Source organism: Theropithecus gelada, chromosome 7a (genome assembly GCF_003255815.1).
Source record: "Theropithecus gelada isolate Dixy chromosome 7a, Tgel_1.0, whole genome shotgun sequence".
Classification (NCBI taxonomy): Eukaryota; Metazoa; Chordata; class Mammalia; order Primates; family Cercopithecidae; genus Theropithecus; species Theropithecus gelada.
This window is the reverse complement of record NC_037674.1, coordinates 17,290,923-17,312,444: the sequence shown is the minus strand read 5'-3', so window position 1 is coordinate 17,312,444 and position 21,522 is coordinate 17,290,923. Positions and strand designations below refer to the sequence as shown.

Genomic DNA, 21,522 nt, shown 5'->3' with positions numbered 1-21,522 from the left:
GATCCGCCCGTCTCGGCCTCCCAAAGTGCTGGGATTACAGGCTTGAGCCACCGCACCTGGCTGTTTTTTTTTTTAAGATGGAGTCTCGCTCTGTTGCCCAGGCTGGAGTGCAGTGGCCGGATCTCAGCTCACTGCAAGCTCTGCCTCCCGGGTTTACGCCATTCTCCTGCCTCAGCCTCCCGAGTAGCTGGGACTACAGGCGCCCGCCACCGCGCCCGGCTAATTTTTTGTATTTTTAGTAGACACAGAGTTTCACCGTGTTAGCCAGGATGGTCTCAATCTCCTGACTTCAAGATCCGCCCACCTGAGCCTCCCAAAGTGCTGGGATTACAGGCATGAGCCACCACGCCCAGTTAGTCTAGTGAAGCTCAAACCTGGCTGATCATCAGAAGGAACATACATTCCCAGGCCCTGCCCCAGAGCTTCAGATGTAGGGGTGTGGGTGCACACATGGCCATGTGTGCATATGCATGTGTGTAAACGCGTGTGTGTGTGTGGAAAGCTCCCTAGGTGATTGGCTATGTGCCAGTCATGGTGTGGACACTACCACGAGTGCTCTGGGGAGGGTGACTACATGCCTGGCCAGGAGGCAGGGAGGGCTTCCCTGATGGTGACAACCGAGATGGGGACAAGCCTTCCTCCTTCTTGCTGCTCGTTAGCAGCCTGTCCTCATGCCACTGTGCTCACAGGGCAGCCTCTTGCCTGGGTGAAAACGAACACCTCCCTGGCTGCTGCTGCCCCTCACATAGGACCTTGATGTCCTGTGTCCCTCTCTGTCACCTGTGTCACAGTGCGTGTGCACGCATTCCTCCCATATGGCTCAGCTAACCTGCAGCGGCGTGGTGCTTGTGTGAGTCACCCTTCTTTATCCATTCTTCCTGGTCCAAGTGGCTTCCTTTCCAGAACTACAAGCCATTTGTGTTCCCGTTCTGCAAGGCAGTTGTGCTAACTAGTTTGTAAATCCACTTACGTGCAGCTCTCCTGAAATGATTTCTCCCTCGCCCTTGTCCTGGACCTAATGCTTGGTAGCAGGAAGGCTGTTTTTCCGCTCGGTGATCCCTTGGTTTATGGTGTTTCCTTTCTCCAGCAGGTACAACTGAACAACCTTCGGGGTATGTGACACCCCACGTTATTTTATAACCAAAGTTGGTGACTCATGTCATAGGCTTTGCAGATTTTGACTTTTTTTTGAACTATTTTTAAATGCTCATGTACATTCTTCATTTACCAGTTATTGCTGAGGACCCAGTGACTGGAAATGCTGCTGTATTCAGTCATATAAATAAATAAGGAGGCCAGGCACAGTGGCTCACGCCTGTAATCCCAGCACTTCGGGAGGCCGAGGCGCGCGGATCACGAAGTCGGGAGTTCAAGGCCAGCCTGGCCAACATAGTGAAGCCCCATCTCTAGTAAAAACACCAAAATTAGCCAGGCATGGTGGCAGACACCTGTAGTCCCAGCTACTCAGGAGGCTGAGGCAGGAGAATCACTTGAACCCTGGAGGTGGAGGTTGCAGTGAGCCAAGATTGCGCCACTGCACTCTAGCCTGGGTGACACAGCGAGACTCTGTCTCAAATAAATAAATAAATAAATAAGGAGCAGAAAGCTCTCTGGAAATACCAGGCACCTTAACCCATAGAGCTTCCCTGCCATCCTTGAGCCTTGGGCCCTCTGAACGGGCCAGTGTGGCCTGGGTTTGGAGAGGCACAGAACACTGCTCTGTATTCTGACGCCGTGAATAATGAAAACCCTTGTGTGGATGTGGGGAGTGGGGACGACAAACTTGCTGAGCTTACTTGTAGGAAAAAGGCTTGTGGGTTTTTTCCTCCTAAGAATAGTATCTGGCTTGTTCCTTTTCACAAAGGAAAATGTTTGAAGTATGGGTATTTGCAGCCAGAGCTTCTCAGTGCCAGTCGCTCGTGGGCAGTGCCATGCTGAAGAGCGGGGACAGGAAGCGGGCTCACCCGGAGGAGAAGCCGGACTCAGCACGGCGGCCTTGGCCGCTAACTCATGACATTGACCTCATACCACCTGCAGTTCCATGTTCCACCACTGAACTTGCTTCTGCTTCAATGGACAGAGACTTACCTGAGTTTTTCTTTTCGGAGTGTTTATATTTCCCAAAAGTGCTTTTATTTTGGTTTATGAACCTTTCTCTTGATCCAGTTTTCCTTTTTCACATCAACAGTGTTCCAAAGCTCTGTAGTCTGCCTTACGTGTGTTATTTTGTTTGATCCTGTTGACAGCTACACAGTGGGCATTTTTGTCCTCATTTCCCACCTGAGGGAACCGAAGCTCAGAAAGCTAAAGTCATGTCCCCAAGGCTTCACAGCCTGTAAGCTGCAAAGTGTACATTCAAACCTCGGTCAGTGTGACACCTCAGTCCAGAAAGCAGTCACCTGAAATCGGGAGTGAATGGCAGCTGCAGTACCTCCTCACACGTGTCCTTGTTTTCTGCACTGATCTGTTATTCTGTTTATTCTTTTAAAGTCTCCATCCACAGAAACCCTACAAAGTTTAGGTTTATCAAGCTGACACTTTGAAAACATGCAAAGGGTAAGTTTTCAGATGTCAGCTAAGAGGTGTCAAGTCTGAGTTGGGTTGTGGAGTATGTTTATTTATAGAACACCATAATGAACCAGGATTCATGGCCCATCCAGATAAAACAAGTGCGTCATCATTTTAATCACACTCCAAGTGTCATAAAGGTGACATTTTAATCACGTGAAAAGTAGATACTCTTCCCAAAGAGCTCTTGAAGTTTATTTCCCTGCTTTTTCTGTTTATATATTTTTTTCACAACCCTGTATTTAAGGAACAGGAAACCTTTAGAGTGGGTTTTTGGTTAGCCTCAAAGATCAGTTCTTACAGTCTCAGTAGACATCCTTCTTGGAAGGCGGCTCACACTCGGAAATGCCAGTCAGGGTTCGTTTCATGATTCTTTAAAGGAAGCTATTTTGCGAAAGCTCAAAAAGAGGGTTTGGAAAATATCGTTTACTTTTATTCAGCTATAACTAAAATAGCCAAATTAAAGAAATTAGACTCGTACAAATCCCAAACAGTGCAAGTTCACTGTCAGACCCCACCCTTTAGAAACATATTGCCCAAGAATAGGAAAGGCTGTCACCCATTTGGAGATCTTTGCTCAACAAAAATGAGGCAACATTTGAGGAAGAAACAAGTAAAACTGAGAAAGAAGAGGAGAGCTCGGTGATTCTCAAGGTTTGCTATAGTTCTGTGGAATTTAGCTTATTCTTTCAAACATAGACTCTTCTCAGTCACATGTGATGTGCAGAGCCTGGCTTTCCTGTCTATTTGCACTGTCAAATTCCTTCTATAGGCCGGGCACGGTGGCTCACACCTGTAATCCCAACACTTCGGGAGACCGAGGCGGGCGGATCACTTGAGGTCAGGAGTTCGAGACCAGCCTGGCTAACATGGTGAAACCCCATCTATACTAAAAATACAAAAATTAGCTGGGTGTGGTGGCGGGCGCCTTTAATCCCAGCAACTCAGGAGGCTGAGGCAGGAGAATCGCTTGAACCCAGGAGTCAGAGGTTACAGTCAATCAGGATCATGCCACTGCACTCCAGCCTGGGTGACAAAGCAAGACTCCATCTCAAAAAAAAAAAAAAAAAAAAAACCTCCTATAAAGAAATGACACATTTTTTGTGCACCAAATGGATTCAGGCTAAAGTGTGTGAGAATCATGATATGATGAATCATGAAGATCGTGGTATTGCCTAGTCCTCGGCAGGGCTCTAAAAATAACTCAGTCAGCAGCCCTGAGCTCCTGTGGACGTGTGTGTGTCAGTGCTTGAGCCCATAAATGGAAGCCTGTCTCTTTGAAGGTTGACCTCAGACGACTGTGTGGCCCCCTCCAGTCCCCTTTGAGGCTGCACAGAATTACTCATGCCATTGGAGCCAGTTTTGATCTGAACAGCATAACAAACCCTTGCTCAAGTGGGAACACGTCAGCCACCTTTCTCTGCCTCTCACAGCCTCACACTCTTGTTACCCCATGGGTTCATCTTTTGGGTCTCGGGCTTATTAACTGAATTTTTTATATTATCATAAACCCACTTTATAAACGTGCTGATACCCTGGCTTTAAATACTCTATGCAGGTTTCCAGAGCTGGGCTTCCAAAGCCGCAGATCTCCAGCAGGTCGCGTTAAGTTTGCGGATGAGCGTGGCACAGGCGTCACCATGCCTTCCCAGCCCACCTTCCCCCACCTACTGCCTGATCCTCACATTCCATGAAGCTTTTCATTCCAGCACTGGTCACTGCCAGCATCCAGCACTCGCTGAACTTACCCTCCAAGCCCAGAGTAGATGTGGCCAGTATCACTCTTTAGTATGTGTGTCTCAGTCTTGGAGACACACACACACACACACACATCATTGGACGCAATTAATGAGACCTGTGTCACAGTGAAAGTGTGAACTACATATGCATTCGTATACATTTAAAGGGGAGGACATTCCTTTCTGCTTATTGAGTTATTAGCCTAGAGAAAAACTCATTTGTCATTTTGATCCTTTTGATTTCCCCCAGTCATCCCCATTAGATGCCTTGGGGCTTCTGCAACTTTACACAGGGCAAAGGATGACTTGAACAAGATACGAATGTTCAGAAGCCCCCAGGGGTCAATGTAAATTAAACACTTGGAACCCAAATTCATTTTATTACTATTTAAATGGAGTTTATTAATTATTTGGTAAGGAGTAACCAGCCGGGAGCCCTCTCGCGCATTCTGCACCTCCAGCTGTTGGTCTTTGGCCATTAGTTGATAACAAGTTGCATTTACTCTTTCTAGTGAGCAGAGTGCATTCAAATGCATGGCCTCTGCTATTCTCATAATAACTCTGTGAGCTGAATGTTGCTGTCATGTCTAATTTGTGGATGAGCACGCTGAGACGGAGATCCCACGCCTGGCCCCAAGTTGCTCAGTGGGTAGGCAGTGGTCACGGGGCCTGAGCCTCATCTTCCAGCGCTAGGTCTAGTCCCCCTCTTCTCTTTCCTACTCCTCCTCTTCCCAATTAGTTTTATCTCGGTATAAAGGTCAAAAGACCCGTGTGTTTCCACCTCCTTTCCCAGGGACAACCACCAGGTCTGGCCCTCGGTCTGGCATGTATTTGGAGACACCTTTGACACGTAAGTGCAGGAGTGAGCTCTGGAGGCTGACTGTGAATTTTAGCCATTCAGGCTGTCCCGTCTGTTTACCAGACGACTTTAGAAAATGACAGGGTTCCATCCTGCCAGCAGCTCGCAGTCTTCACCCGCATTCCCACGTGGTGTCCTGACGTTTGTGTGCCATCATTGTGTCCGTGTTTGATGTGTGGGGAAAGGGAGAATAAAGGACCCTTCCAAAGCCTCTCAGTGAATTAGACACAATCAGAAGTCAAACCTCAAATCAAAGTTTTCCAAACTCATTCTGTGGGACACAGTTCATTTTCAATTCCAGATTTTGAACAACTTCAGTAAGATTATGAACGCATACCCACAGGGAGTCATTAGTTCTTTCAGGACAGGAATGAGGCACTTGGATGCTAGTGTCAGCTCCGCATCTGCCAACTAGCTGTGTGACCTTGAGTGAGTCACATGGATGTCCTGGAACCAGGAATTAAATTAGATATCGGGAGTCACTTCCAGATTCAGTACTCCATGATGCCAAGAATTATAATTTACCTTGTGACTTGATGAATTTATTTATTTATTTATTTATTTATTTATTTATTTATTTATTTTGAGATGGAATCTTGCTCTGTTGCCCAGGCTGGAATACAGTGGGGCAATCTCAGCTCACTGTGACCCCCGCCTCCCGGGTTCAAGCAATTCTTCTGCCTCAGCCTCCCGAGTAGCTGAGACTACAGAAGCACACCACCACACCCAGCTAATTTTTGTATTTTTAGTAGAAGCGGGGTTTCACCATGTTGGTCAGGCTGGTCTCGAACTCCTGACCTCAAGTGACCCACCTGCCTCAGCCTCCCAAAGTGCTGGGATTACCGGCGTGAGCCACTGCGCCCAGCCAACTTGATGAACTTCTGAAAGCAGGTCCGTGCACAGAAGCTGGCCCTGGGTTATTACCTAGGACGCACCAGGAAGGGCAGGAGGCAGGTGGATGTGCAGAGGCAGCGTAACAGGAGACTTGCACAAAACAGGCTAATGGAACTTCCCAGAAGTGGAGGCTGGGGCCGAGAGCAGCCGCAGTGTGAGCAGGTCACCTAAGGGTCATGACTCAGGTGGCACCAGGCTGGTGGAAGGAGGAGGGAGTTGAGACCTGGCACGAGATCAGCCCCAGGTTTGTCAGGGCGCTGGAGGGCTAGTGTTGCGGCAGCCTCGGTCATCAGCCAGCAAATACCACGAGGCCTGAGACGGAGCAGGTGCCACTCAGTGGGTGGAGGGTGTGGCAGGTGCACATCAGCTGAGTTCAGTGCAGGTAAAGCGGGCCCTGGGCACCAGGGAGTGTTGAGGAACAGTGTGCCCAACCTTGGCGGGGGGCAGGGACTGGGCGAGCAGTCAGACAGATGAGTGGGAACTAAGCCCTCCCTGAGCTGGGGGACCTGGCAGCTCAGAGGTACCTTACTAGTAGGTGGTGAGGGGTCTTGGGAAGCCCTGTAGGGGCCTAGGCAGCTGCTCCAGGGCGGGGCCCCAGGGCAGAGAAGGGGGGTGTCTCAATAAGAAGCCCTTGTGTTTAGGAGACTGAGCAGCTGTGGGGGCTCCTGCTTCCCTTGGGGTGGCTCCAGGGTGGGGTGAGCCTGAGCACAGAAGAGAGAGTACACATAGGTATACACAAAGAATATATACATAGGCCCAGTCCAGAGTTCCTTGCACCAAGGAAATGATGCGAGGACAGCTGGTGAGCAGCTGGTTCTCCCTGATGGAACGTGGCAGCCCCTCCAGTTCGAGGGTGCTCCCCCAGCCCTGGCCCTCCCCAGCCCACCCACACCAAGCCAGGCATTCACTGCCGGAGGCAAAGGAATTGGTAGCTTACCACTTGCTCATCACAGCCTCAGGAGCGCGGTTAAAGCCCAGGGTTCTAAATAACGGATCCCAAACTTTGGGTTTCTCTAGTTATCTCTAAGAATCTTGTAAATCATTTCAGTTGTCTTCATTTGAAAAATAAGTACATAAACAAGTTTGCTGGTGACAGAAAGGTTTAGTGTTCTCTCTCCAAGTCCATCCTCTCAGCAGTAGCCAGGCTGCACAGTGTCTGCTTCTGTTAAACGACCCTTGTGCAGATGGGAAGTTGGCATTATCTGACCTCAGCATGTCAGACCTTGCATTAGGTACTTAGGTTAGCGTCCGAATCCTCACAAAAGGTTTTTGGCTGTGTCCAGCATGTGTCCACACACGGGCCCTCAGCTGAGCTACAGAATGTATCTGCTTACCCCCTTTATTTAATTTCAACCTCCACAAGATTACAGTAGAAGCCTGTTTTCTTCAATAGGATTTTCCACTGCTACATAGTCATTTGCTTTTTTGTAATCACCACTCTGTTTTTCATCCTTTCTTATTTTAGTTGCTTACTTGACTTCACAATTACTCTGGAATTCAAGATGTACAAAGAGGCTGGGCACAGTGGCTCATGCCTGTAATCCCAGCACTTTGGGAGGCCAAGGTGGGTGGATCACCTGAGGTCAGGAGTTCAAGACCAGCCTGGCCAACATGGTGAAACCCCATCTCTACTAAAAATACAAAAATTAGCCAGGCGTGATGGCTCACACCTATAATCCCAGCTACTTGGGAGGCTGAAGCAGGAAAATCGCTTGAACCAGGAAGTGAAGGTTGCAGTGAACCAAGATCATGCCGTTCCACTCCAGCCTGGGCAACAGAGCGAGATTCCATCCAAAAAAAACAGATATACAAAGAGAACTTTTGTAGTGAACATTTCTTAATATCCTGAAGCTGGAAATCAGTAGAAGAGTGGAAATGTTAAGGCCAGATTCTCTCCCCTCCAATGACAGACCCCAGGCCCCAGTGATCAAGGTTTCTGGGCTCCTCTCCCAGAGGGATCTTCTGCCATCCAGCCTGATCCCAGGCAGCTGGTCTTGTGCAGAATGACTTTCGTTCCGCCTGCAGAGATCTCAGAGTCTAAACCTCCCACAACGGGGGTTATGGGAGTTCTCATCAAATTGTTCACTGCATACAGATTTCCATGTTGATCAGCCATTGACACCAGCCTCCAGTTTCATTTCCTGGTGCTCCCAGGCACCAGCCTGGTGAAACTTTCTCTTGAGTATTCTGGTTAATTGCCAGAACTAAGAGCTCTCCCACCCAGGCCCCACCCATACCACTCACTCCCTACAGGCACCAGAATTGCCACTCAGGCACAACGGAACAGTAGCCGTAGAATTTCCCCAAGTCTGGCCGCATTCCAGCCACCCTTGGACAGCTGCACTCCCCCTGTACCCTCCCCTCCTCCTGTGCTTGGGACCTGGTCTGTGTGGGTACCTGCTATGTGTTATGATGGAGTTAAGATGCGATCTTGTTTGTTCCTTCTCTGGTGCAATTCTAAATGACACTTCCCTGCCTGATCTATACCCCTCCAGGTGCATGCCTACATCATCAGCTACCTGAAGAAGGAGATGCCAAGTGTATTTGGAAAGGAAAACAAGAAGAGAGAGCTTATCAGCAGGCTACCGGAAATCTACATTCAGCTACAGCGAGAATACCAGATTTCTGCAGGGGACTTCCCCGAGGTCAAGGCTATGCAGGTACTGGGAGCCCCTCACAATGTCATGGGCAGAAGGTGGAGATGCAGTGCCACATTGTCTGACTGTTTGCTGGAGACACATGAGGGTCTCATGGTTTAGGATCAAGGAGAATGCGCCTTCCTAATGGTGATCCATGGTAATAGGCTATGAATAAAGCAGAAATTGTCTGTCTTCCAAAATGAGTAAACAAAGGAGACACATGGCCAAAGACAAACGAAGCTCCCATGAGAAAGTCAGGTGAGCAGCCCTCTCAGACTGTGTCCCAGGAGGCTGGTTGGTGTTGCGGTGACACTGCTTTTTGGAATCCCAGAACCTTGAGGGAATCAGAGCTGGGAGTGGCCTTGAGGGTCACCTTGGGCGGCCTCCTCCAGCCCTGCCCGGACCTGCCCCACGCTGTGGGATTATGTGCTCAGGCGGCCTTGCTGCTGCAGGCTCAAGGGCTCCAGCAGGGGCTGTGGGGCTCTGCGGACGCTGCTGGACTGTGTGGGCACAGGGAGGACCGTGCTTAAAGGCTGGCACTGGGCAGCCGTTGGCCCGCTGTCAAGGCCTCTCTTGAGTTGTGGCCGGGCGGCTCTAGCCAGGCAACAACGGGTGCTGCATTCAGCCGCCCCGGCCCGACCGGCATATCTACCTGTCCGCACTGCTGTTAGATGAGTGTGCCCTCACAAGCGAGGCCACCCGTCTGGCATCTGGGCTGACAGTCCTCACAGAGCCAGGCTGGCTGTCTTCTTATCTGGTGCAGGGACCCCTCTGCCCTGGGGGCCACAGTCCTCTCTGTAAAGCAGGAGCCACAAACTCAGATGCCTGCAGCCACTACCCAATAACACAAACAGTGGAGCAGGCCAGGCGAAAGAGAAACTCTGTCACCCTTGCTTCCTGAAGTTGCTACAGTGCCTCGCCGCGGGGAGACGCTGCTCTTGAGCCCTGGGGCTCTGCAGATTCCTCCCTTGCCAGGCCTCTCCTGCTGGTCCCCTGTGAGCCCGATAACGTAGAGAGCAGACTCTGGAACCAGAGCTACTCATGACAAAGCTAGCCTGGGATGGCCAGGTCAGAAGACACCCAGGGTCCTCTGAGCTGGGGGAAGGCAACAAGGAAAGCATGATCTCAGGAGCAGCCGTGGCCCACTGAGATGGAGGATACAAGGAGGGCTGAGCCTTTGCTGAGAATCACCTGGAGTCAGGTCTATGCCCAGTACCTTAGCACCACTGAAGGTGGGTGAGCAAGCAAGTGCAGGATCCAGCCGGCCACTCCAAGTGCTGACATAGGAGCAGGCTCTGTGCAGGGTCTGCAGCCAGACCAGGTCTGTCACCCCAAGGGGAATGTGGCAGTGCCCAGGCAGGGATGCCTGCAACCCCAAAGCCCCAGAAGGGGTGTTACAGTATGCTAATTAGCTCTTTTAGTTCTGCATAATGTTAGCAGCTCAGTCACCCTCTTACCCTGCTCTGGCCCATGGCTCTGGACCAGCTGGGCCCCACCACTGCTTCTGTTGAGTGGCATGGCTACCCTCCACCAGTGAGGGCGGAGGGCCAGTGTTACAGCCTTTCTGGGTATTTGCATTTGGTGGGTCCCAAGCTCTTGTCCCACATCCAAGAAGAATGAGGTCATGCTGACAATTGAAGGGTGATGAGGGTGGAGGATTTTATTGAGCAACGAAACAGCTCTCAGTGAAGAGGGGATGGGAAGATTGGGTCATCTCTCCCGAAGTCAGGTCATCTCCCCAGTGTGGCTGAGTCTGGGGTTTTTATAGGCACAGGTTAGAGGAGTGCATGCTGATTGATTTGTGAGTATACAAAAAAGGTTAAAACAAAGGCACCAGTCAAAGGTGGGCATGACAGTGTAAAAACAATTAGGGCAGGGTAGGTATATGTAAAATAGGTGAAGGGTAGGGATCAATCAAAGAAAAGCAGCCAAATGGGAAGACACGTTCTCAGTCTGGTCTGTGGATTTGACTTGTAGCTTGGCCTGCAGGCTTTAAAATGCCTTTGGCTTGAAGATAGAGTTTCACTGGAGACCCGCCCCTGTCTGCCTCAGCATTTGTCTGCCTCCTGCTACTATCACTGTTCTAGGCCCCTGGAATAAATCAGAAAAAAAAAAAAAATGAACAAATGGGGCTGGACATGGTGGCTTATGCCTGTAATCCCAGCACTTTGGGAGGCCGAAATGGGAGGATCACTTGAGTCCAGGGGTTGGAGAACAACCTAGGCAACGTAGTAGGACCCTGTATCCATTAAAATATTTTAAAATTAGCCAGATGTGGTTGGCTCATGCCTGTGATCCCAGCCACTTGGGAGGCTGAGGTGGGAGGATGGCTTAAGCCCAGGAGGTCAAGGCTGCCGTGAGCCATGATTGTGCCACTGCACTCTAGCCTGGGCGACAGGGGAGACCTGTCTCAAAAAACAGAAAAAATGAACAAATGGGGGTAAAAATAATTGACAACAACCCCATTGTCAGGACACATGTTTCTTCTTACAATATGAGCACCGTTGTGCTTCCATGTAGTTGGATTATCTGATATCTGATATTTAGTATCTCTCTCCCACATAAGTCTGCGGCTCCATGAGATCAGTGACCCATGCCCTGTTCACTGCCATATCCCCAGCATCTAGGACGTAGTGAGTGCTCAGTTAACACATGCCGAATGAATTGGTAAGTTAGTGTAAGGCCATATCACAGCAGGCTCTCAGGCCCTGACCCAGGCTCGATTCCCACAGGGCTTATAGACCAGGGGTTCCCAGTGCCAAGGCCTGGAAGCTGCAGGAAGAGGCCTTCTTGGGAAGTAAGCTGAGGTCCAGTCACACCACCCGATTCCTTCAGAGAATCCCCAGGAATAAGGCAGCATGGAGCCTGTCAGGAATGCTCAGTGACACCTGATACTGCAAGCTAGCTTGCTGTCACCGGAAGCTTTGAGGGGCACATATGTGGATTAGGGCCTCTCCCATCCCTGAGACTGTTAAAGTCTAACATCCTCTACAACATAGGCCTTGACAGAGAGTGGGCATACGCTTAGACGTGACCATGTTGTGATCTTTGCACATATCAGGGTCACACGGAGAGTTTGCTGATGCCAGTTTAGGTTGCTGTTCTCCCTGTTCTCTCATGGAGCCAGCTGGTCAGAGTGACTCTTAGCTGTAGCAGTGAGAGGAGCATGTATTTTGAAGGCTCTTCCCTGTGCTGGGACAGGCCCTGCAACCCACCTGTGTGGCTGCCGGTGCGTGCCTGGCACACTCTGGGGAGGGACCATGACTGACAGCACAGTGTCAATACTGCAGGACGAGATGAGCGCCAGAAGGGCCACCGTGACTGCTGACTCTGATCTTCCCACTGGAAGGAGAATTTGGACCCCTCAGCTCATGAGTTGGCAGCATTTCAACAGCAGAGGGCAGCAGAGTCAGCCCCGTCTGCTCAGACCCTCGGGTGGATTTGCAAACTCTTCTGGTGAATGTTGGCAATTAATGAGCAAGGGACAGCCCTACCGGAGACGGGGGCTGGGAACGGACCTTTGCCTCTTGAGAGGGAGCAATTCCAGGGTCCTAGCTCAGTGGATACAACAGTCGATGGGCAAATACCTTCTAGTTCCCCAGTGTGTATTCATCCCAATAAGAACTATTTTGGACTCACCCTGGCAGAGGGCAGGGATGATGATGGTTTGGTGCTGATGTCAGGAGTGACATGATGATGGTTTAACTGGTGCCCCCGCAGTCCCCGGTCAAGCCTGGGGGGGACCACAGGGATGAGAATGGAGAGTTTTATTTCCTGCCTGCCTCCCAGGACGGGAATAACTGCTGCCTCCTGTCCACCCCGCAAATATGCGGCCGCTCCCCCTGCCAGTTTTCCAGAGCTCTGCAGTCGGAATCCACGGCCCCTGCAGGCTGGTGGGAAGTCTGGGCAGGCATCACCCTCCTTTGTCTGCTGGACCAGACACAGGGGCTCTGTGTGCGCTCCAAGCACAGGCTCATTCTTAAGGAAATAGGGTAGGTGTTCATGCACCCGGGGAATCCAAACTTGTTGAGCCAGCAGCGCTGGGATTTTTGTGGGGGATGCCTGCTCTTCCACCTGCTTAGCTTTCTCTTTTCCATCTCCTCGGCTGACTGAGACGTTGGTGGTAGGAGCCCGCAGTGCAGGCCGCATTGTTTGGTGCTGATGTCAGGAGTGAATGCTAGTGACTGCGTTTGAGAGACCCGGCCTGCAGTACCCGCTGCTCTGAGCTGAGCAGGGGCCACACGCTGGGTTTGCACGATTCAATGGCTGCTGACGTTGCTACCTGAGAAGAATGTCAGAGTCCCTTCCCTAGAGAAATGTCAGCCCATTTAGCTGATATTTCTCAGCTCTGTCCCCCGACCGTCTACCACCCGGGAATCCCCTTCCAAATGTCAGCCCAGAATTCCTGCCCTGCCATCCTAGAGACCATGATTTTGATACTCTATTGGAAACAACCTGTGTGTCCAGCTACAGGGGACAGGGTAAATGAAGAATGGCCCAGCTCTGCAGTCTAAGTTCAATATTCTGTAGCTGTTAAGAGAAAGGTTATGTAAAAATTAATACCACAGAAATATATGACATATTGTTAACAGTATGGTATTGTTTCTGTGTGTGTGTGTGTGTGTGTGTGTATGTGCATGCATGTGTGTGTCTGTGTGTATGTGTTAATGGCTAGAAATGCATGCCCAGATATGCTAGCAGAGATTTTTGCCAGATGATGAGATTATAAATTATTTTAAATTTTTAGTTTTGCTTACCAGTTTTTTCTCAGTTTCTCAGTCAGAAAGCATATTTATGATAACACCAAGTTTTTTTTTTTTTGGTTTTTGGTTTTTATTTTTTTCCCCTAGCAGTGACACACATTGCTTCTGTCCAAAACAGCAAGGTCTGACTTTTCCTTGCAAATCTCCCTGCCTCATCTCCAGAAAACTGCACACCTGCATGGCCTGTCTTTTGGCCCCCTCTAGAACTGTACATACAGAAATACTTCACACATAAAACCTACCATACCTGGAACATTTCTGCATTTGTTTGATAAAACTGCTGTTGAAGACATTTTTCATCAGATCTTTGAAGCTCCTCGTGTAAAGCTCTAGGTAGCTCTCACAGTTCAGGGCCACGGAAAGTTTGTCTCTTGCAATAAACAAGTGTTTTCTCTCCTTAGACAGTGAGGGTCCCCAGGGGTCCCCCTGGGCAACTGAGCTCTTCTCCATATCCAGGCAGTAGTTTTCCTTAGCCTCAGCCATCTGATGTGATTATTCCCTTCCTCTCCCTCACATATATATATAGGTCTCATGCCCAGGCCGGTCTTGAACTCCTGGGCACAAGCAGTCCTCCCACCCTGGCCTCCCAAAGTGCTGGGATTACAGGCGTGAACCACCGAGCCTGGCCGCTCTCCCTTTTAATGACTTGGCTTTTTTCTTTCTAATGACTTACTAATTTCATGTTATCCTTTTCACTGTGTTATGTCAGGTCCTTTTTTAAACAATTGGAGTGTCCGTCCTCCAGTACAATAGAAACTCATTTAAAGCAGGAACTATGGCTTTTCATATTTATTCTATATCCCCAAGCCCCAGAACAGGGGCTGGTGCAGAGTAAATGACAAATAAAAGTTGGGCAGGTGGGTGGGTGGATGGATGAATTGTTGGCTGAATGGATGGATGGAGGGTTGATTGAATGGATGGATGGTTAGATGGAGGGTTGATTGGACAGGTGGATGGATGGACGGATGGATGGAGTAACCAAGGAGAACCAAGGTAGGAAGGTCATTTTCTACAGTGCCGTCCACAGAGCCTCTGTGGCATCCTGTAGTCTGCCCCAGCCTGGGTGGGCAGTCATGTTTGCCAGGCCCCCTCTAGAGCCTGTGCTTCTGCTGCTCTGTGGGCTGACAGGCTGCCTCGCTCAACAGGTGGAGCTAAGACCTGTCCTGACCTGGCCAGTGATACTCAGGCCTACTGGCTACGTTTATTCCCTCGGGCTCCCCAGCCCTACTCCCTGCTCTTACAAGTTCCAGCTTTTGCTTACTTGTCCATATTTTTGAGATGACAGTGGATCCATGATGATTATTTTTTATGTGCAAGGTCTCCATGGCCCTGCCTCGATACCTTCCTGGGGTAGCGTGGGTGCTCCTGGTCAGGCCGTGCTTGGTGGGGCTGGTCCTACAGGGTTCCTGTTGAGTAGACCCCTCAGCTCATTCATGAGAGGTTAGAGCCACTGAGAAGGCGCCCTAAACTACATTTTTTAGGTGCTCTGAAAACAAGGTACTTAATTAATTGTTTTATGTAAATACAGTCCTTCTGTCACAGCTCTGTGTTCCCGCTCAGAGAGCATTAGTGAAGAGCCAGGAGACAGGGACTCTGCCTTGCCTCTGCCAGACAGCCCCTCACAGCTCCCTGGAAAATGGGGTTCTAAATGCCTGCCCCTCCTTCCTCCCAGGATTGCTGTGAAGATCGGCTGAAGTGTGTGGTGAAATCCCTTGAGAAATAGAATACTAACTCTAGAGCATTTTAAGAAGGCAGGTGAAAGAAGGTTTCTCAGAGTCCTCGGAGGTTGCTGTCGCTCGTGCAGCCACCAGCCGAGACTGGCTGCCGTAGGAAAACACCTGTTTCTTGTTCCCAAAAAACCGCTCCTATATCTGGTACATTTGGATATGGGAAGCTCCCAAAGAATGCACTCCTGAGTAGTGTGTGGTGGGCGTCTGCCCGGGGCAGAATTAGTCTCCCTCCAACGGCCCCCAGCTGTTTCCCCCTGAAGAGACCGCATGTAACCCGTCCTGTGGTTTGTCCTTCTGCAGGAACAGCTTGAGAACTACGACTTCACCAAATTCCACTCGCTGAAGCCCAAGCTGATCGAGGCAGTGGACAACATGCTGAGCAACAAGATCTCGCCCCTCATGAACCTCATCAGCCAGGAGGAGATGAGCACGCCCACGCAGCTGGTGCAGGGCGGCGCCTTCGACGGCACCACGGAGGGCCCCTTCAACCAGGGCTACGGGGAGGGCGCCAAAGAGGGCGCCGACGAGGAGGAGTGGGTCGTGGCCAAAGACAAGCCCGTCTACGACGAGCTCTTCTACACTCTGTCACCCATCAATGGCAAGATATCGGGCGTCAACGCCAAGAAGGAGATGGTGACCTCCAAGCTGCCCAACAGCGTCCTGGGCAAGATCTGGAAGCTGGCCGACTGCGACTGTGATGGCATGCTGGATGAGGAGGAGTTCGCGCTGGCCAAGCACCTCATCAAGATCAAGCTCGATGGCTACGAGCTGCCCAGCAGCCTGCCCCCCCACCTCGTGCCACCCTCGCACAGGAAGTCCCTGCCCAAGGCCGACTGAGGGGCGGGCCGCAGAACGGGGCGGGAACTGGAGGACCCGGGCCTCAGGCCTGCTCCGCCACTGACTCACCGAAGGACCTTGGGCAAGGCACTGCCCTCTCTGTGCCTCAGTTTCCCCATCTGTAGAATAGGGAGGGTGGACACTGGAAACTAGATGACTTCTTTCACCTCCAAAATTCCCTTTGTTTCTATGAAAATATTGGGGGTAGGAGGGTGGATTAGGAGATTGAATGGTTGAGAAGAAAGAGAAATTGTCCAAAGAGTCCTCAGAATCTGCCTGGAGCACGCATGGGGATGGGCCTGGTGCGTCCCAGGAACCACAGGAAGGGAGCCGGGGCTTACGCGGAGCAGCCGGGTCTTCAGGCTGCCTGGGCTGTTCGTTCTCATGAACGACTCTGGAGCAGCTGTCTGGCCCTCAGAGGGCACCAGGAGGCAGCAAAGATTATCTTATTTATTTTATTTTGTTTTCTGCTATATTTAGAGCGGCAAAAAACAGAGCAGAGGGTTTCTGCTGTCTCCAGACTGTCTACCAAAGAGAAGGCGACAGATGTCTCCTGGGCTTGGAAGGGGGATGCACTGTGGATCCCCCATCCATTCTGCAGAGCAGGCAGCCAGGCCCCAGTGTGCGTCCGTCCCACTGCCCCGATGACCACCTGGTCAGCCCTCCCAGCCTCCCCTCCAGGGGGCTTTCCGGCAAAGCCATATTCGGCTAGGAATTTGGAACTCACAATCTTTATTAACCCCTGGCAAAACTTCCCGTTTGCACGTCAAATCACATTGAAGCCTGAAGATGAGCTTTTCTTACTAGTTTTTCCAGTAAGTACTAGCAAAACCCACGTATCATACTTAAACTACAGTAAGGAAAAGAGGTGGTTCTCTGCAGTGATTGTTTAGTGTGGCCCTCAACCAGTAAATATCCCCAAGTCTCCTTGGTGGGTGGCAGGATTTAAATTCAGCCAAATCCTGTCCTAGTGTGTGCAGTGTCCTCGGCCCTGTGGACACAGGTGAATGAGGGACCAGCCCTGCCCTGGGCTGTTGAGAAGAGATCAGTCCACCCAGAGTTAGACATTGTTTTTGTAGAAAACAGGCATTTATTATATTTAGGGTTTTTTTTTTTTCCTTACAGGATAAAAGCCCTTTATACAGAAACAGAATGGAACCTTTCATATAAAAGCTTTTCTTTAAAGGCTGTGTGGTTCGTATCATGAATGCCTGTCATGAGGCAGGATTCGGGCACATACCTGTACTTTGGCCCCAGAGTGTGATCTCCCCAAATCCCCTGAGTAAACCTCTCTGGACCGCTGCTCAGACAACTATGTCAGGTAGAGGTGCCTCCCCCTCTGTGGGCACCAACTTGGGGAGATAGGTGCCATCCACCATTATTTATGCAGGAAGAGACACAAAACAGCGACAGCCACATGGTACGGGGCACCAGAAGTGAGTGAAATCAGAACCGTCCCACCGAGTCTTCCAAAAGTCACATAATTTTTTTTTCTGTCACCTGCCTTTGGTGACAGGGTCAAAGGCACAGATTGAAGAGAAGATCTTGACTTGGGAGAAGCATTTATATCCAGATGCCCACCCTCACACTCTCTAGCTTACTTTCCACATAATTTAGTTTTAAGAGAAGGAAATGCATAATGTGGTTTTTAGTCTTAGCAAGCACTTAAATTCATTAGATACATAGAAAAGAACCATTTATCATTTTATTATTTTTATTTTTATTTTTATTTTGAGACGGAGTCTCACTCTGTCACCAGGCTGGAGTGCAGTGGCATGATCTCGGTTCACTGCAACCTCTGCCTCCCAGGTTCAAGCGATTGCCCTGTCTCAGCCTCCCAAGTAGCTGGAAAAACAGGCACGCGCCACCACGCCTGGCTAATTTTTGTATTTTAGTAGAGACGGGGTTTTACCATGTTGGTCAATATGGTCTCCATCTCCTGACCGCGTGATCCACCCGCCTCGGCCTCCCAAAGTGCTGTAATCTAAGCAGACAGTTCTGTAAATGCGTGAGGACCACATGAAGTCTGCAACCACAGTGCAGGTCACCAAAGGGTAAACTCAGGAAGGGAAGAGGGAATTCACTTGACCAAAGGCTTAGAGATGCCCAGGCAAGCTGATTTTTCCATCCAGAATTATCTTGTTCTTTAACCCTGCTCAATTGTCATATATAAACATGAATTTATATACATGTATGTCACATGAGTATGTCCTTTTAAAACAACGTGTATGTATGTAAGTTTTGTCTGGATACAGAAAGCTGCTTTAGAGGGCAGCAGGTTGAGGTCTCCGATTTCTCCGTGGAGGGAAACCTCTCAGGCGCTGTGATCTCCCTGCCTCTGCGCCCTCAGGTGGGAGAGACGTCAGGCAGCACGGTCCTTTCCCTGCTGGCACCTGGTAATGTTCTTGGAAAGAAAGAAAAAAAAAGGGAAATCATGTGGCCACTTTTCTTAATATCCTCTTACATGAAGTCATTCATCATGAAAAGTTGACTGGAAAAGAAAACACTGGAAAATATTAGGGATGGTGACCAAGTGAGGACTTGTATCTTCCCAGGACCAGTACAAAGTTCTGTGAATGTGTCCACACCACCAGCGGTCTCCCCACCCCACACGGCAGGGCAGCAGGGCCGACCCTGGGACCTGCTAACAGCAACTGTTGCCCTTCCTGCACCACCCCAATTTTCAAAGAACCTCTTCCCCTGAGTGTTTATGTATAGGAGGGAGGGTGGAAGTACCTAAACTCTAGAACTACAACATCTAAGAAGCTGAGGCCCTGTTTTCTACACAGCATATGGTATCACATAACACAAACCTTCCGGTCTTGAGTTTAAAGGGAAAATGAAAACTCCAGCCTATTGCTCCCACAGTCTGCTTCTAAGTTGTCAGCCTGCCAGTGAGGGTCTCCTGATCCCGTTTGTAAAGAAACACTGCACTAAGACTTGGGAATCTCCCCAGCTCCCAGGGAGGGGCGGCACACAACAGCCTTCCACTGCTGCTTCTACCTCCTGCACCGGCCCAGCAGCATCTGTCAATTCTTGTCCGAACTCACTGCACTTGGATGGCCTGCGGGCAGGGTCGCTTTTTGGGGGAGGGTCATTCTTTCAGTTGGCTTTTGGTTTCATTCCTCCAGGGCTGGACCTGGTTCTCTTTTGAACACTTGTCATGATGTGGCAAGAGCGTCTTTGGATTTGGGGCTGTGGTTCACCCGCGGGAGTCACAGCTGCGGCCTGGACCTTTCCGCCTCGCACCCTCGCTCACCCCCTTCATTATGCCTGGAGGATGCCTGAGACGATTGCCTTCAAGATGAGGAAAGTGTTTCACTGTTTATTTCCTCCATGGGATGTAGCAGGCGAGCATGCTTAGGACAGAAAACCACTGAGTACTCAGGTAAATGCGGGCCTAATACAAGAGTGTATTGGGTTCCAATGTTGGTTAACCAATGCAGTTAACACACAGTGCTTCCATTGTTTTTCTTTTTGTAATCTTATTTAGAAGTTTCAAACAAAAAGACACAGTCTGCTGATCAGTACACATGGAGCTGCCTCTCCCACTGGCTCATTTTCCAGTGGCTGCGTGCTGGCCTCTCGGAGCAGAGTGTGGATCCCTGGATCCAGTTTGAACTGGGGGAGAAGAGTTAGGGAGAGGGTGTGCCTGTGACCCCCAACTCTTCCTGTGGAGAAAAACCCAAAATGTGGCTGCTTCAGAAGGAAAGCAGCCCCATCGGGTGGGGGCACGAGAGGGTAGGCAGCAGAGGCCAGGTCTGCAGACGAAAGCCCCACCTCAGAGTGGTTGGAAGCCAGGACAGCAAGGACTCATGGAGGTGGCCGCTTCACAGGAGTCCTTTCTCCAGTCGTGCTAGGGAGGAGCCCCTGCCTGGCCAGCACTGCCCCTGCCTCTTGCTGCACCTCGCCAGTGTGCCCTCCCCCGCCCACCACCGTAGTAGGCATCTGGCTTTTCCCACCAACCCATCTACCTTTTTGGTGGTTGAGACCTAGAGTCCTTGCAGAGTACTCCTCCTCCTACCCTCACTTCAAGTGAGGTTTGGATGAGATAGACCACATCCCCCTGGTCACAAATACTGGTTCAGGAGTGGACATGTGGGCCTGTTCAAGCTGATGAGAGCCAGGACCCCCAGACTTCTGTTACAACTCTTGGGAGAGAGATTCTCTCTTCTCTGAACCTTGCAGTATATAGAAATGAGCCTATTGATGCAACAATATAAATGGCATTGAGAGGGGTGTCCAGAGCTGCTGGGGTCAGGGGAGGGAGGTCAGCCTGGCAGAAGCCACCTTGTGGAGCATGAAAATGAAAGAGACCTTGAGAAAGGCCAGAGGAATCCAGGCCTGTGGTGACATTTGAGCTGCTGGATCAAACTTCACCTGAAGTCCTAGTCCTACTAGATTTTATTTTTTCCACTGTGTGGGCCAATGCATTCCCTTTATACTGTTTAAGCCAGGCATGGTGGCTCACACCTATAATCCCAGCAACTAGAGAGGCTGAAGTGGGAATATCATTGAGGCCAGGAGTTCAAGACCAGCCTGGGCAACATAAGAAGACCCTGTCTCTAAAAAAGAATTAAATATAGATAAATAAGTAAATAAATAATAAAAATATATTGTTTAAACCAGTTTCACTTGAGATTTTGGTTACTTGCCACATAAATAATCCAAACTTTGTTCCGACCCACAGGGTTCTCATTTCACCAGGGGCTACAATCAGACATGGTCAAACAGGAGCCAGTCCTTGCATTGTGTGCAGTGGCTTTAGCTGCCGTTGAGTTAGAAAGGAAGAAAGGCAGTCCACAGCCCCCGCCAACAACTTCAAAATGCCAGTCTCTGTTGAGGACTATGTGCGAAGCACCACGCAGTTCAGTCCGTCCTCCCGCGCTCACAGCATCACCCAGGACTCCATGGGTTGAGGGTCTTACTAGGAGAAGGAACAAGCTAGTCTCCCTAGGGTAAGCGGGTGGGGTGAGATTGTTCCTGGAAGAAACAGGATTTTAACTGTGTCAGACAGGATAGGTGAATGTGGATGATGGAGAGTGGGAAGGGACGTTCGAAGCTGAAAGAACAGCTGAAGCCCAGCCTTGGGGCAGGAGAGCTCTGGTCCTGCTCAGGAAATGGTGAGTGGCCCATGGAGAGCACCCAGAGTGAGGCGGGCAGACTGGCCTGGTTAGGTAACCTGGTGGGCTTCAAAGTCCTAGCTGAGGCAAGGTCTGGCAAGTCTGAGTTTTCCTTCCCAGGCGGTGGGAGGCTTCACAGGCGTGAGCAGAGCTGCACTGTGGAAAGGTGCGGGGTGGTGGTGCCTAGGCTGCCGAGTTAGGGGGTCGGTGACAAGGACCCACAGGGCAGTGAGGGCAGAAGGGGGACGCACGGGAGGACCACCACTGCAACTGCTGAAAGCAAGAAAGGAGCGCAGGGTGTCTGGAAGCCAGCCGGTGCAGGAGGGGCCTGGCAGGGAGAGGACAGCAGGAGAGAAAGCGTCTCTCAGAC

The 21,522-nt window shown here is 50.4% G+C and overlaps 1 protein-coding gene across 1 annotated transcript in view; it reads left to right on the top strand.

Annotated features, from left to right (window-relative positions):
- The window catches only part of EHD4 (EH domain containing 4), a 77,274-nt gene extending 56,617 nt beyond the window's left edge, over window positions 1–20,657 (top strand). Inside the window, exons 5-6 of the mRNA XM_025390751.1 lie at window positions 8,556–8,720; window positions 15,493–20,657. Coding sequence (XP_025246536.1) covers window positions 8,556–8,720; window positions 15,493–16,029 — 702 coding nt within the window. The 3' untranslated portion in view covers window positions 16,030–20,657. The remainder of the gene's footprint in view (window positions 1–8,555; window positions 8,721–15,492) is intronic.
- The last annotated feature ends 865 nt before the right edge of the window (window positions 20,658–21,522 follow it).